This window comes from Cydia amplana, chromosome 2 (assembly GCF_948474715.1).
Source record: "Cydia amplana chromosome 2, ilCydAmpl1.1, whole genome shotgun sequence".
NCBI lineage: Eukaryota > Metazoa > Arthropoda > Insecta > Lepidoptera > Tortricidae > Cydia > Cydia amplana.
The window spans coordinates 14,140,370-14,154,709 of NC_086070.1; the positions used below are offsets into that span (position 1 = coordinate 14,140,370).

Consider the following 14,340-nt stretch of genomic DNA (forward strand, 5'->3'; position numbering starts at 1 on the left):
TGGGAAAACAGGCGTCATTAAATGTTACATATATTTATGTGGGTTTGTAACTACTCGTACGTCGGAACATTACTTATAAGTCAATGAAACAAAACAATACCTTAACAGCAAAATCTTACGAAGCATTAAGCTTACTTTAACGACTTTCACGTTTTAGGTCCACCGTATATCAGGTCTTTACCGCCAATAAAAGTTCAGAGCGGAGAGCCCTTGAAGTTACGGTGCCCCTACTATGGGTTTCCAATAAGGTACGTTACGTGTTTTCTAAGTGGTTAAGTTAAAATGAATTAAAAAAAAACTATTTCGACTTATTCGTATACCAACAAGGTTGTAGTTATAGTAAAATTTTAGTATTTAGGCCATCCTTTTCACCTTTATACCCTTACAAGTAGGTATTGAAGCCTACTCGGTCAATTATTACACCACCGGATTATTATCCGATTATTATCATCATCGGTATATTTACCGATGGTCGAACAACTGTCTGGGATAGGACTTGTGTAAATAAATGAAGAAAAATAATTTCACAGATCATAACCGCGTTCCCTATTGGGTAAGATAATTAAAAACTAACAACCCGTATTTTACCTTGGATACTCGCAATATTTGAAATGAATCATTCGTGCATTATCCGACGCGAAGTGGAGCTCGAATAATAAAATAAACAATACACTCTTTTTTTGGGCAGTCGTGTAAAAAGTAATTAATTCTATACATTTCCGAATACCTATGTATATCTTTCTAAGATTCTAGTAACCTAAGTAAACATTTTTAGAGTTATCGCATGATTTTTTGATAACAATATAAAGCTTAACAATAAAATTAGCATGACATACACATAATCTAAGTCATCATTATCTCCCTAGCGGGCTCATGGAAGGCCAGGGTCCCCTCGGGTACCTACTAATCCTGAGAAATGGCGTAGGCTCTAGTGCCATTTGATCTTCCAACCCAGAGGAAATCTAAGCCTTGACTGCCATCTCGATCTCTAATCCAGAAGAAAACTAGGCCTTAGATTAGCCCGATTCGGGGATTAGCCCGATTTCCTCACGATGTTTACATTTATGTCAAAAGTATATTTCGTACGCAAGTCCCGAATATCATAAAGTTTTACAAGCTGAAGTTTGAACCCGCAACCTCCGGATTGAAAGTAGCACGTCAGGAAAAAAGAAACGAAGTATATTTCATGTTCATAATAATAAGTCAGAAACAATATTTGGTTATTTAAAAAAATGTTTAATTATTTCCTTCAGTAAACTCGACTGGGAATACAGAGGCAAAAGAATATTAAGTTCAATGTTATCACAACATCCACGATATAAGAGATCAAGCGAAACACAAAGGACGGAAAAACAAAATAATATATCATTTACACATAGTGAACATTTTCGCAAAAAGCGGCAGTTATTTGAACCTAATGAAGATGGAGTACTAAGTATACCAAAAGTTTTGAAGGAAAGCAGCGGAGAATCCTATACATGTATTGTACACAGTCCTTCAGGTGAAATGGCAAGACGGTAAGTCGTAGGGCAATTTTTGATAAGTTAAAGGCGTTTTAGCATTATTTAACTGGAGGATAATTTTATATTTAAACATAAATACATCTTTAATAAATAATAATAAAATAATAAACATAAATAATTTATACGTTTTTTCAATGCCAAAAGGACGTTAGAGGCTATTTATAAATTACATCATTTCAAATTGGAGGGGGGGGGGGCGGTCTGCACGTCGGATGATGGTAGCATGACGTAGGAGGAAACGGGGTCATTCGAAGCATGATTTTTGGATGATTTTTGGGGGGGGGGACAAACATCGTCAAAAATAGATGACCAGCCCCTTATTATAATGACTGATTTTACTGATGATAATGATAAGTAATAAGTTTTTTCAATGCCAAAAGAACGGTTTACTAATGAATGGGCCAACAACGTTTCCCAAAGTATCACATCCCAAACTATGTTTCCCAAATTATCATTTCCCAAAAAAATGTTTGGCAAAACAACTTATCGCAATTTTTCAGTTAGCAATAGTCTTTTTTGGCAAGTTATGGTTTAGCAAATAATTACTTGGTCAAGTTTCATTTTACCAAGTATTATTTAGTCAAATGTATCATTAAGCATAACTTACATGTCCCAAAATATTACATGGCATACAATTTACATACCAATAGAGGGCCTGCAGTATTTTTATTTTTGCTTTCATTTGAAATACTTTATCATTTTGGTGATGTTTTACGCAAACGGATGTAATTGGTTGGACCATGAACATATCTGCAATAATATTTTAGAATTATATAAGGACCTAAAATAAAAATTAAGGAATTAAGATTCGGTAATCAATGGGATTGGCCGGTCAAAGTATTTAGCAGATGGCGCCAGCATAGATTGCTCTATCAATCCCTAGAATTGTGTTAAATTCTTGTTTTTATATAGAATTTTATGCCCTAGTTGCCAGCCCTTTAAGCCAAATTTCATAGAACTCAACTAGAGAAGGGGCAAGCCCCGGCAAGTTATGATGGTGCCATCTATGCAAACCATTGACAGTTGCTAATCCCATTCAGTGTAGTGTAACTGGTAAAGCGGTATCCAGACGGGATGATCAAATCGATCGATGTGATCAGAAATGAAATTGACTTGATTTTGACATTTTGATGATTAAAAATTTAATAAACATAGTATTTTTTTTTTGGTACTGCATTGTACCTACTATAACTTAATTTATGAAGATAACCCCCAATCTGCATTACACAGAACTGTGATTTTTTGTATTATTTCCAGTCAGAATCACGAGCTCTTTCGACCCTAATACTAGTAAAAAGTGGCCCCAAAATTTCATACAAATGCACCAAAAACTTGTGGACATTTTTTCTCAGTAAGAATGGAGAAAGCTACTGATCCTGAGTAGAAATATTATATAAATTCAAAATTCTAACAGAACGAATTTAGGATCAAATTTAAATAGAGATGCCTATTTGCCAAATTTGCGAAGTGACAATTTGAGCAAACATCTTTTTGGAATATAATATTAGCCAATAAAAAACGTTTGCTAAATAAGTTTTTGTCCTAATAACATTTGACAAAGTAAAATCATGCCAAATGATAATTTGACCAAATAAGTTATATGCGAAGTGTAACTTTGCTAAAGGTTCCTTTGGGAACTGAAACTATTGCGATAAGTTTGTTGGGAAGTGAAATTTGGCGAAATGTATTTGGGCTAAACGGAAGTACACCCAAAAGAACGTTATTTACCATGATTTTACTGATAATACAATTAACAATAAATAAAGTAAAATAAAGCAAACTATATGTTAGCCTCAAAAATTGTAAATAAATGCGTTCCGTGTTTTAGAGCAAATCCAAAGACTACTAACCCTATAATGGGAGACTTACCCCCCTCGAGGGTAAACCCATCCCCCCCCCCCTTTGCTATCACGTCGCGGTCACCATTATGTCCAGCGTGGAGGTAATGGCGGCCAAATTAAAAGCAAGGAATATACTATATTAAGTTTAATGTTAAGCAGAAGGCTGGTTGGAAAAAGTGATCGTATATACAGGCAAGTAGGTTCTTATATAGCTATCGTACAGCGCCACACTACTGATTACTTATGAACTATTACAAATACTGACATACCTAAACTAAGCTGTTGAGCTCGTATGCTAGTACATAGGTTTTTCGGTAGATGTCACCTTATTTACATATTATAGAACTGTGGTGCTGTCTACCGGTGATTTATATCTAATATCTATTAATAAGTTTGAGAGCCCTAGGCAAGTAGGTATTGCATAGCATAATACCTATTTGTCCATTCCCTGATAAGATAGGTCTTGAATGAATGATCCTTCCGGCCGATTTCGGCCATGGCGACCACTACGACTCCTAGTTTGCTCGGCGCTCGTGCGCCCGAAGATGGCTGACGTAGCCGATCTTCGAGGTGAACTCCCGCGCACATTGAGGGCACGTGAGGACACCAGCCACGTAGTGGTAGTTAATGGGAGCAGGCTGGCGCGTTTTCAGCTCGTCGCGCTTAGCGTCGAGGTCAACTTTACGTTGCTCCTCGAAATCGCGCACTTTGTCCTGCACCAGCCTGCGCCACTCAAGACGCTGTGCTGCCAAACCTTCCCACTGAGAGGGCTCGATGTTGCACCTTTTCATGTGTCGCTTCTGAACATCTTTGTATCGGAGGAGTTGTCCGCCAAGTTTCCGCTTACCCTCCTCTAGTTCAGAATAAAAGATGCGCTTCGCCACTCTCTCTTCCGCCATACGTGATACGTGACCGCACCACCGAAGCTGCCGACGCATTAGGTAAGCCTCTATTCCACCGACCTGGGCTCGTCGCAGAACTTCGGTATTTCGCACTCGGTCAGACCATCTGATGTTCATGATCTTACGCAAGCATTTGAGGTGGAACCGGTCTAAAGTACGAATGTGATGACGGTACACGCACCACGTCTCGGAAGAGTATAAGAGGTTTGGCAGCACGATCGCCATGTAAACAGAAATTTTGGTGGCCAGTTTTAGGTCATGCGAGCAGAAAACCTTGGAACACAGTTTCCCAAACGCTGCAGCTGCAGCACCGATCCTGCTGTTGATCTCAGCGTCAAGGTCACACTTCGAAGTTATAGTGCTCCCCAGATACCGGAATTTGTCGACCTGCTTTAGCACGTCCTCACCAAGCTGTACGGCCAGTGTCTAACACTATATGAACCATACGTAGAGCACACTCTAAATAATTATCTAAATAATTTCGCAGAGCGTGACTACAACTCATTAGAATTGAAGCAATCTCCTTAACGAAGAGATAGCATTTTAATGTACAGTCATATTTTTATACACTCGTTAATAAGAAAGTAAATAATTTCATAAGAAGAAGTTAAGTAGTTCTTCTAACCTTTTTCTTTTATACTATACATTCATACAAATAAATAATAACTCTGCGTGTAACAATTTTACGTGGTTAAATAAACTAGAAGGGCGGTGTCAAAAAAATTTTTACTTTCCACTCAGTACCTACAGTAATTCCTGATAAAGCTTTCCAATAAATAATGATTAGTAGAGCGAACGCTCGAACTTTTATTTATTAGGGTGCAAAATGGAAGAAAATTAAATTATGTTTTGAAACTAACGATATAATAACTGTAACAAAATTAAATTTGTGAATAGAATATTTTGTAATTTTATTACTTTAACAGCTACTATTTCAATTTTAGTGTACCTCAAACGAAAATGTAGGTCCAAAGCGTTAATATTTCTAATAAAAATATACTTACGTTACGGAAAGTGGAGAGGCTACAAAATGATAAAAAAAAACTTTTTTTTTTTAATACGAGTACATCAGTTATTTTTGAATTATTGTAGGTCCTTTGAAATTCAAGTTGTGGAAGCTCCAGAGCTGGACGAGCTGCGAGTGGGTACGGGACTGAAAGAAGGACAGATTGTACAAATCACCTGCAACATCATCAGTGGCGACCCCCCCATCTACTTCTCCTGGTTGAAGGATGGCAAGAAAATGCCAGCCAGTCTCAAGGTTAGTGCCATGTCAAACTTTTATTCTTTTATTCTTTGCGGGCACTTCTAATAAGAAGTGCCCGCAATTTTCGTCGCATTTTACAAGCTTTTATTTAGTTTCACCTGTCCCGTTGTCTGTCTGTCTGTCGGTCTGTAATCAAATCTTGCAAGTTAAATTTGACCCACTTCCCGATTTCCGATGAAACTGAAAATTTGCATACGTGTGTAAGTCGGGTGACAATGTAATATTATGGTACCATGGAGCTGATCTGATGATGGAGACAGGAGGTAGTCATAGGAACTTTGGGGTTCTTAGAATTGTCTCGATGAGTATTAGTTGTCTGTGGAAAAAAAACAGGCAGCGATAAAAGCTTGTACCAAAAATGAAATTTTTGCCAAAAACTTTTTATAGTGATTTCTCGATTATTGACTTACAATGTACGTATAGGTATATCGATACGTTACATTACAAAATTCAGTGCTTTTCATCATTTTATTGTTCTCTTCAACCTCTCTGGAGCCACATACATTAGCAATATTCGGCCCACCTCCTCTTCCCCCTATTTGAGGTGGGTTAAGACCTAACCAATTCCCGCGATGTATTCCACACTGCATGTTATCTCTTCATACACTGTTGGTATTGCAGCGTAACAATTTGTCCCTTAGTTACGGCTAAGTCATGGCTTTAATTGTGAAGTGTGAGTATAGCGTGAGAAAACCAAGTGTGATTAAATCTCGCACTCCGAGGGTTCCGCAGCACAGCATTAAATAATTTAAAAAAAGTTTGAACACGTTCATTTAGTTTTACTAACCATAGAATGAAAGATATGGACTTAACTTTGCCAACTATTTGGAAGATATTTAATTATAGGTCATAATTAAAAAATCCGCGCCAGCTTTCGTTAGGTTGTCTAAGTACCTAGAATAAGTCGAATAAATAACCATTTTTTACCTCCAGTTTAAGTGCATCGTAATAATGACTTTCTAATATTTTCCTTTAATTTTTAAAGTGACCATTCTGTGGACATCTAGTTTGTGGTTCTATGAAATTGGTAACAATGTAGGTCACTCCACTAATCTTGTTTTCGCCCCATTCTGTACGGTTTCGATTGGGTTTGCGACTAGTTGGATTACGAATCTGATACGCGTAACAACTAAAGTTGCGTACATACTAAAATCGTTACTAGTCTGTTAAGTTAAATAATTGCTTTTGGGTTATGCGGAAGTTTACTACAAAATAGTAAAAATCAAGGTTCGTTACTTACCTCTCACATTAGATTGTTTTTATAGTGATATGTTTTCATCAGATTGAACCGTAATAAATTATCACACAATTATTTAAGTAATGAAAAACTATATAGACTAAACTTAGCCGAGTCTTTAAATTTCGTAGTTGTTGTATTTAATGGTCAAAAACACCGTTATTTTAAGATAGGTCCTTGAGTATTTTTTATTACTAAGTAGAATATAGATTCAGGCACTTGACTGTTAATGGCCGTTTGATGTTGATGAAACATTAGGAGTTTTTGTCACGGAAAAGTTTCCTTCGCAGGTTTTTGTTACGCTGTCGCTCTCAAATGGCCCTGTCACATCCTATCCCTAATAAATACCTACATAGATGTGGACGGAATATGACAAGCGATTTCGGATACGTAATTGGATGGCTCGCTAATCACAACTGATTGATTAGTAGGTAAACCCGTGTTTATCGTCCTCCGAATTCGATGATTTTGACAATTCAGATACGCATATTTACGCTGTATACATAACTCTTTTAAGAGTGCGGTTGTTTTATGTGATAAACGCAGCGTTGAGCGCATGCGATCAACGGAATGTAGCAAAAATGGCAATGCGCTTACCGCTGCGTATACTGCGTAAACGGATGTACTAGTTTTACTTCATTAGCTTAAGTATCTGATGTAAAATAGCTGTGCGGCAAACGTCAGTACTTTATTATATAAAAGAAAAGAAATGGAATTTCTTTTATATTGATATTTGTAGCTTGAGCATTTTGATTGCTAGCAGGCGTTATTAAATTTAACTTTATTTTGCTTTGAAATATATCTGGTTTAATCTTGTCATTGTTTTTAATTTAGTTTGTGCTGACGGTCAACCAAAATGAATATTTGCAATTAGGTTGCGTTGTTTCATCACAGAGTTCCTATAGCCACCTGCTGTATCCATCATCAGATCAGCTCGATGGCACCATAATATTGCATTGTCACCCGACTTACATGTGTATGCAAATTTTCAGCTTCATTGGAAGTCGGGAAGTGAGTCAAATTTAACTTGCAAGATTTGACCCGTACTAACATATATACATAAATAAAACAAAAAAATAAAATTAAATAAAAGCTTGTAAAAAAACCATTACTTATTAAGCATTTATAACACAAACAATAAATACTTCAAAAGTATTTTACGCATAATAAATTAATTTATGTCCATCCAGTAGGTACCAATAAGCTTCTTGCTCAGTAATTAACTTGACTGTACTATAATTACAGACTTAATATTTTGTTTTACAGATTACCGAGAGAAGCTCAGAACTATTCAGCGTTTTAATCATCAAGAGAGTGTCTTTAGAGCACTGTGGAAAATACACCTGCATCGCTACCAATCACGTCGGGAAAGTGAATCAGACAGCCGACCTTTACATAAATGGTGAGAATCCACTTCCAAGCCCATTTGAACTTAGGTTACATTGATTCAGAATTTCGAATCGTGTTGTTTATCTATAAATTACATGATTCAAGTAACACTCTGATGTCAGTGTACAGTCAGCAGCAGAAGTTGCTAAGCGGGCAAGGTGTTCAAAATAACCTTGACACGCTCTTATTCTCTTAACACTAAAGTCGCGTCAAGGTCATTTGGAACACCTGGCACGCTTAGTAATTTCTGCTGCTGACTGTACGTTTGACTTGGCCTGTTTGTCTACGAACAAGACTATAGGTATTAAGGCGTTGATATTTTGGAAGATATTTTGGTTAACATACAGCCCCCGCTCATAATTCGGCTTGAATGTAAACAAGTTCCGAAATTAGAACAGCAGTTTCGAGATAAATTATGTACAATTAAGCTTGTTGAATAATACTGTTAAAATATAAATTACTTTTTTTGTAGTACGCGTTGCCGCGTTAATCAAGCATTAAACTACTGTTTAGCTTAGCTACTGTTTAGTTTATGTTATAAATATTGTTACTTTTCAAACATCACAGTTGCCCCAAAGTGGATAGACGAGCCAACCAACACGTCGCTTCTGCTCGGCCAGAGAGGAGTGGTGTACTGCAACGCCAACGGCTATCCTACTCCGCAGATACACTGGATGAAGAGAGATGGTTAGTATATTCTAGGTTTACATTTACATAACATTAGGTAAATTGTGAAATCAAAATGATATCTCAATGATGTCAATCAACCGTGCGTCTCGCTCGCGCCAATACACGTACGGACAAATACGACCGAAATGCACGCGCGACTGGCATCATTTTGGTGGCTCAATGTAAGTTTGAATTGGTCTCAAGCTCTGGCTTCCTTGAGCATCGTATACCTATAAGTTTCATATCGTGTACCCATGTTTCATATTTACCCATATAGAATTAAACTTATAAGGCATCATCGGATGTATTATGTTAACTAGGTAATTTACACATTTCTAGGGATTAACTCCTGTGCCGCAATTGTGATAACAGATAAACGGATACAACCGTATATTATTTTGACTAACGGATAACAATTTAAACAAAAACAAAATTCTCAAATCATTTAATGGTAATCGTACATTTCAAATATGTATATTAAAAGAAAAAGTAACATATTTATATTAAGAAGAATGTTATCATATATTGTTTTTAAGGAAAATAAACTACTAACAATGTGTCGAATGTATATTACCTATCTATCATAGTAGTTATATGTATATTCAACTTAAATAGAGCGAAACACATAATCTATGCGACCCCTTTGTCATTACGCGATCCTCCAAGTTATCGCAAAGTGCAAGAAGAAGTGAAAAACAAACTGAAGATTAGGTAAGTAGACCTATTTGCCTAATCTTCGTAAGTAAAAGACAGCAGAGCAGCTCGCGCGTACCAATAAATACAAGCGGGATGCATTGCGAGTAATGACAAGTTAACTATACCTCCGAGTAATTTTTTACAGACTTAGAATAGAATAGAATATAATTTATTCGTAAGCACAGACAATACATAGTATGAAAGAAAACACAAAATAAGATTAAAGTGCCACGAAATGGCCTCATCTCAGCATGTTGACGGTGGCTTCCAGCGCTGGTATTCCGATGAGACCATCAAGTGAAAAGAATCACGGAGGGTAACAGACAAGAAGAAAAAGACATCAAATAACGTACAGTGAACAAATAGTTAAATAAAAGTTACACAGGAGGATGATACAACATAACGACTATATTAAATTAAATTAAATTAAGACTTCTTATACATATTGCTCACCTAAGGGTGTCTTTCGGCGGTTTTAGGGTATCTAACCTGCCAAATCCAATCTCTACCCGATAACGCAATAGAGCCACACCGTTATGTCTTACGTGTTAGTTTTTTTATGAATAAACGAATTTACTATTTAAGTAATATTAATAACTTATAGCTACTCTTGGTATTTGGAGACCCGTCCTCGACCTGGCTGGCGGCGGCATCATCAGTTACCCCAACGGCACGCTCATTATCGAGGTGGTCTCTCTGGCTGACGAGGGCGTATACTCGTGCAACGTCGAAAATGGTGTCGGGGACAGTTTAAACAAAAACCTGTGGATCAGCGTTAACAGTAAGTAGCTTGATATAGTATTTAAAAGTTACAAGCTTATATGCAAGCAGTCTCTAAAGCTTGATTAGGTACGGCTCACATTTGGACTGTGTGAGAAACACACTTTAAATTGTTTTAAACTGTACAGCTACGTAACTCAATTACTTAGTAATATGTATCCAACAAATCAGTGGATAAAGAATGCTTAGGTATTATGTCTGCGAGTTTTTAAAGGCAAATTGTCCTTTTTTAGGGTTCCATACCCAAAGGGTAAAAACGGGACCCTATTACTAATTGTAAGACTCCTCTGTTCGTCTGTCTGTCTGTCACCAGGCTGTATCTCATGAACCGTGATAGCTAGACAGTTGAAATTTTCACAGATAATGTATTTCTGTTGCTGTAATTTTATTATTTTATGCAAAACCAAAGATTAGGCACATTAGGTACGTGTTTTGGACCTTCATATAATACAAGCAATAGAGCACTTCTTGGTTACGGAACCAAGAAAGGTACCTAATAACTTTAAAAACTTTATTTTCATTTAAATTATTATACTGTGAAGAAATGCAGTCCAACATGAGTCTTGCATAGGTTATGCCATTATAATACTTACCTATGTAGGTATTTATGATTAATTCCATTTAATACTTAATTTCCAGAACCAGTGCACTTCGAGTCAATGGGCTCGAATGTGACGACCAAGGTGGGCCTGCCGGTGACCCTGACGTGTCGTCCGCTAGGTGACAACCCCATCCGGGTCAAATGGAGTCTCAACGGAAACCCTGTAGATTTCACTTCTTCTAGGTAGGTACCTACCTATTATTTTTATAGTATTGATAAAATTTATAAAATATCGCTCTCGCTCCCGGCCCGGCGTCAAAATAAAAGCTCCAAAAATAGTTACATTTACAAACTATGTAGATATGTTTTAAATAGTCGCAAAACATGTTTCCAACGCCATCTATCAAACAAGTAGCAAACGTTGTGGAGAAGTTGCTTTGGAAGGCAAACCAACTCTCTTGCAACCCTACGCTACCCCATTCACCCCTATCATAGTAATTACGTTAAACTAACATAGATGGCTCTTTTTAACTAAAAAAAACGTTTGATTATAAAAAGATCAGAATAAAGATACAAGTGTTATAACCGAACACTAACGAATTATTTTAACATTTTATTTTATTTATTATATATAAATAAGGCTGTCGTTTTCCGTGCCTTAGACAACACGTTTCCGTCTTTACCCAGTCAAATTTTACGGGGTAAGGTATTTTTTATGTTGATTTAAACTAACACATTAAGTATTCACTCATAATTATAAAACGAATACGGAAAAAAATATTTGTTCTTTGCAATGTTAGATTATTTTGTTGATTAATTATTGCAGAATATCGGTATCTGAAACCAAAACCCACAACGGTATGAAGAGCATCATCAGTATCAACTTTGTGGAGAGCAGAGACGGAGGTAACTACGAGTGCAGAGCCAGTAACCCCTATGGAGTAGCAACCTACAATCTACATCTAAGGATACTGGGTGAGTAATGATTAAAATTATAATTAATTTATAATGAATTGGTTGAAAGAGATTGTCATAATTTGAAATGTCAAAATAGTTCGAGAAAACGCCGGCAATGCACTTCTGGCGATGAGGGTGTGCATGGGTGACGGTAATTGCGACGCTAATTGATTCATATACTCCTCCTATATCATTAATTCATTAAAAGAAACAGGTGCCTGACAGATTTTTATAAGGCAAGCCCTTTACCCTTTTAGTGAAATAATAGTTAGTTTTCATTATAAAATATTAACCTCGCGTTAAATAATTACTCGTATAGTAAGCCAGCCATTAAACATATAGGCACTAATAGGCAGGCTTGCCACATTTATGAATTGTTTAGTTAGCTGGTATAAATCACTCAAGTGTGAGATATTTGGTAAGAAAATTATCTAAAAAAACTTCCCGGAGCCTCAGATTATCTCCATACCCAATTTGATCTAAGTACATAAGCAATTTGAGCGTGAAGAAGTAACAGAGAGGCAGATAGACTTACTTACACTAGCTAGCTAGCTAGATATACTTATATGTTTGTTTCACATATTCCAGAACCACCTACTCCCCCACTGGACTTGCAAGTGGACTCAGTGACGAGTGACTCAGCCAAGCTGTCGTGGCGCGACACCATTAGTTCGCACGTCCAGTACTACAACGTTCAGTACGCCACCAGCGACTTCATGCTTTGGGATACCGCTAAGAGCATTAACATTACGAGGTATTGTACTATCACGGTGGCAAACAGGGGGTTGCCTGAGTGGACACGATACAACTGATAACCCCGTAGAGCCAGTATCCTGGTTGCCGCGCTGCCTAGGGACAGCCATAACTAACACTTGCAAGATTACCACTTCAGAGGCACGATGATTCTTCCACCACTCGCATACAGCTAGTTTGTGGCTTATACATAATTTAAAGTTATTACTTTAAAGCTATGAAAATTTACAATTCGGAAGGCATGCCATCAAACTATACTGTTAAGGGCCTACTGCAGCCGCGTCTGGCGCTTCGTAAACCACGCCCGCTAGTTCTTCCCTCCCCGCTAACACGCACACATGGAAACGCTTCGCGCCGCACGTGAAGTTTGTGTGACCTTTTAGCACCATCTAACGTTACAGAAGTTAACTACCATTATACGCAGTCGCTGCGGTCGGCCAGAAACTTAAATTCGGAAAAAATTGAAACAGATGGCGTTGTTACTTGTTCATAATAGCAAACAATAAAATAATTAATAAACCTGAATATTTATTGTTGTTTTGGAAGATGTTAACAGCATAGAAGCAGCAGCATATAGCATATAAGTTAAGAGTATTGATAATAAGAAAATAGCACAAGAACAGAAAAGAAATTATTTTTGTATAAAATATGATGAAAACAGATTTACTTGATTACGCTCACCTGACTTTGCGGTCACTAAATGCAAATTTCAACCTTATTGTTATGGGGTTACAATACCCCTGGGGTTGCAGGCGTCCATAGTCGTTATTATTATAAATGCTTTGGTTGAAATGCTTTTTAACCCTCGAATTTTTCATAGGTACAGTCACCTGCAATAATATGTTACTCTTCGACGGCCGCAAAAATATGTGACACGCTCTTATGGCTCTACAAATAAGATCTAATATGATCTACCGCAAAACGGCCTTCGATGTGTAACATATTATTGCAGCTGACTGTACTCGTATTCATTGTTGTATAGGTAGGTATTTCATTGAAAAATACAGTAAAAAGACAAATAAATAACTTATGAACTAAATACAACTATGAATAATACTAAATTAAAACTAACAATCCTAAATATATCTAAAATAAAACAAGGAATATAAAAACTACTGAAAGAGGCCTCCCCGCGCTACCCCCGGTGCAAAAGTGCCCATCACACTCGCTGCGTTACCGCGTTGAATTGCGATGGACAGCCTTTGCACCAGGAAAAACCCGGAGCGCGGGTCAAGGCCACTTTCTTGCAGGCGGCGACCTACTTCCCTAAGGAAGGTTTTTGCCTCAGCGCACCAACAACCGGACGTCTCTACGGCTACTGGAACGAAAAGGTAATTAGTGCTGAGTGCTGAGTACTTTTGATGTTTATGTAGGGCCGCCACCTCAGCGGCTGCGCCCGCCGTCCGGATGGTGCGATAAAGGTGTGAGGGGGCAAAAGTGCTTACACATGTAGCGTCCCATAGTAGACACTTGCCTTTTTCCCATGGCACTAGTGTCAGGCCATCAGGCCTTTTGCCATCCGACCGGCTAAGGCCTGGCGGTTCTAGCGTGGAGGGGATGTTTGCCGACACTAATGCCCTGCGGATGATGTCGTTCAAGGCATGGTGTCGTGGGAACCTACCGGCGCAGCGGCAACAGCTCAGTGCGTGATGACCATTACTCTCCACCATAGAGCCGCAGATGCACAAATGAGGTTGACATACATCGCAGCCCAGACGAAGAGCAACGGCCACCCGCAGTGAGTCGTTGTCGAGCAGAGTGCCAAGATTTGGAGATGGGAGGGCG

General features: G+C 37.8%; 1 protein-coding gene across 1 annotated transcript in view; it reads left to right on the forward strand.

Annotated features, from left to right (window-relative positions):
* Positions 1-14,340, forward strand: part of LOC134656321 (cell adhesion molecule Dscam2-like) — a 61,958-nt gene that overhangs the window by 12,807 nt on the left and 34,811 nt on the right. Inside the window, exons 7-15 of the mRNA XM_063511835.1 lie at positions 158-248; positions 1,254-1,517; positions 5,359-5,527; positions 8,037-8,172; positions 8,727-8,846; positions 10,129-10,305; positions 10,944-11,088; positions 11,672-11,820; positions 12,391-12,556. Coding sequence (XP_063367905.1) covers positions 158-248; positions 1,254-1,517; positions 5,359-5,527; positions 8,037-8,172; positions 8,727-8,846; positions 10,129-10,305; positions 10,944-11,088; positions 11,672-11,820; positions 12,391-12,556 — 1,417 coding nt within the window. The remainder of the gene's footprint in view (positions 1-157; positions 249-1,253; positions 1,518-5,358; positions 5,528-8,036; positions 8,173-8,726; positions 8,847-10,128; positions 10,306-10,943; positions 11,089-11,671; positions 11,821-12,390; positions 12,557-14,340) is intronic.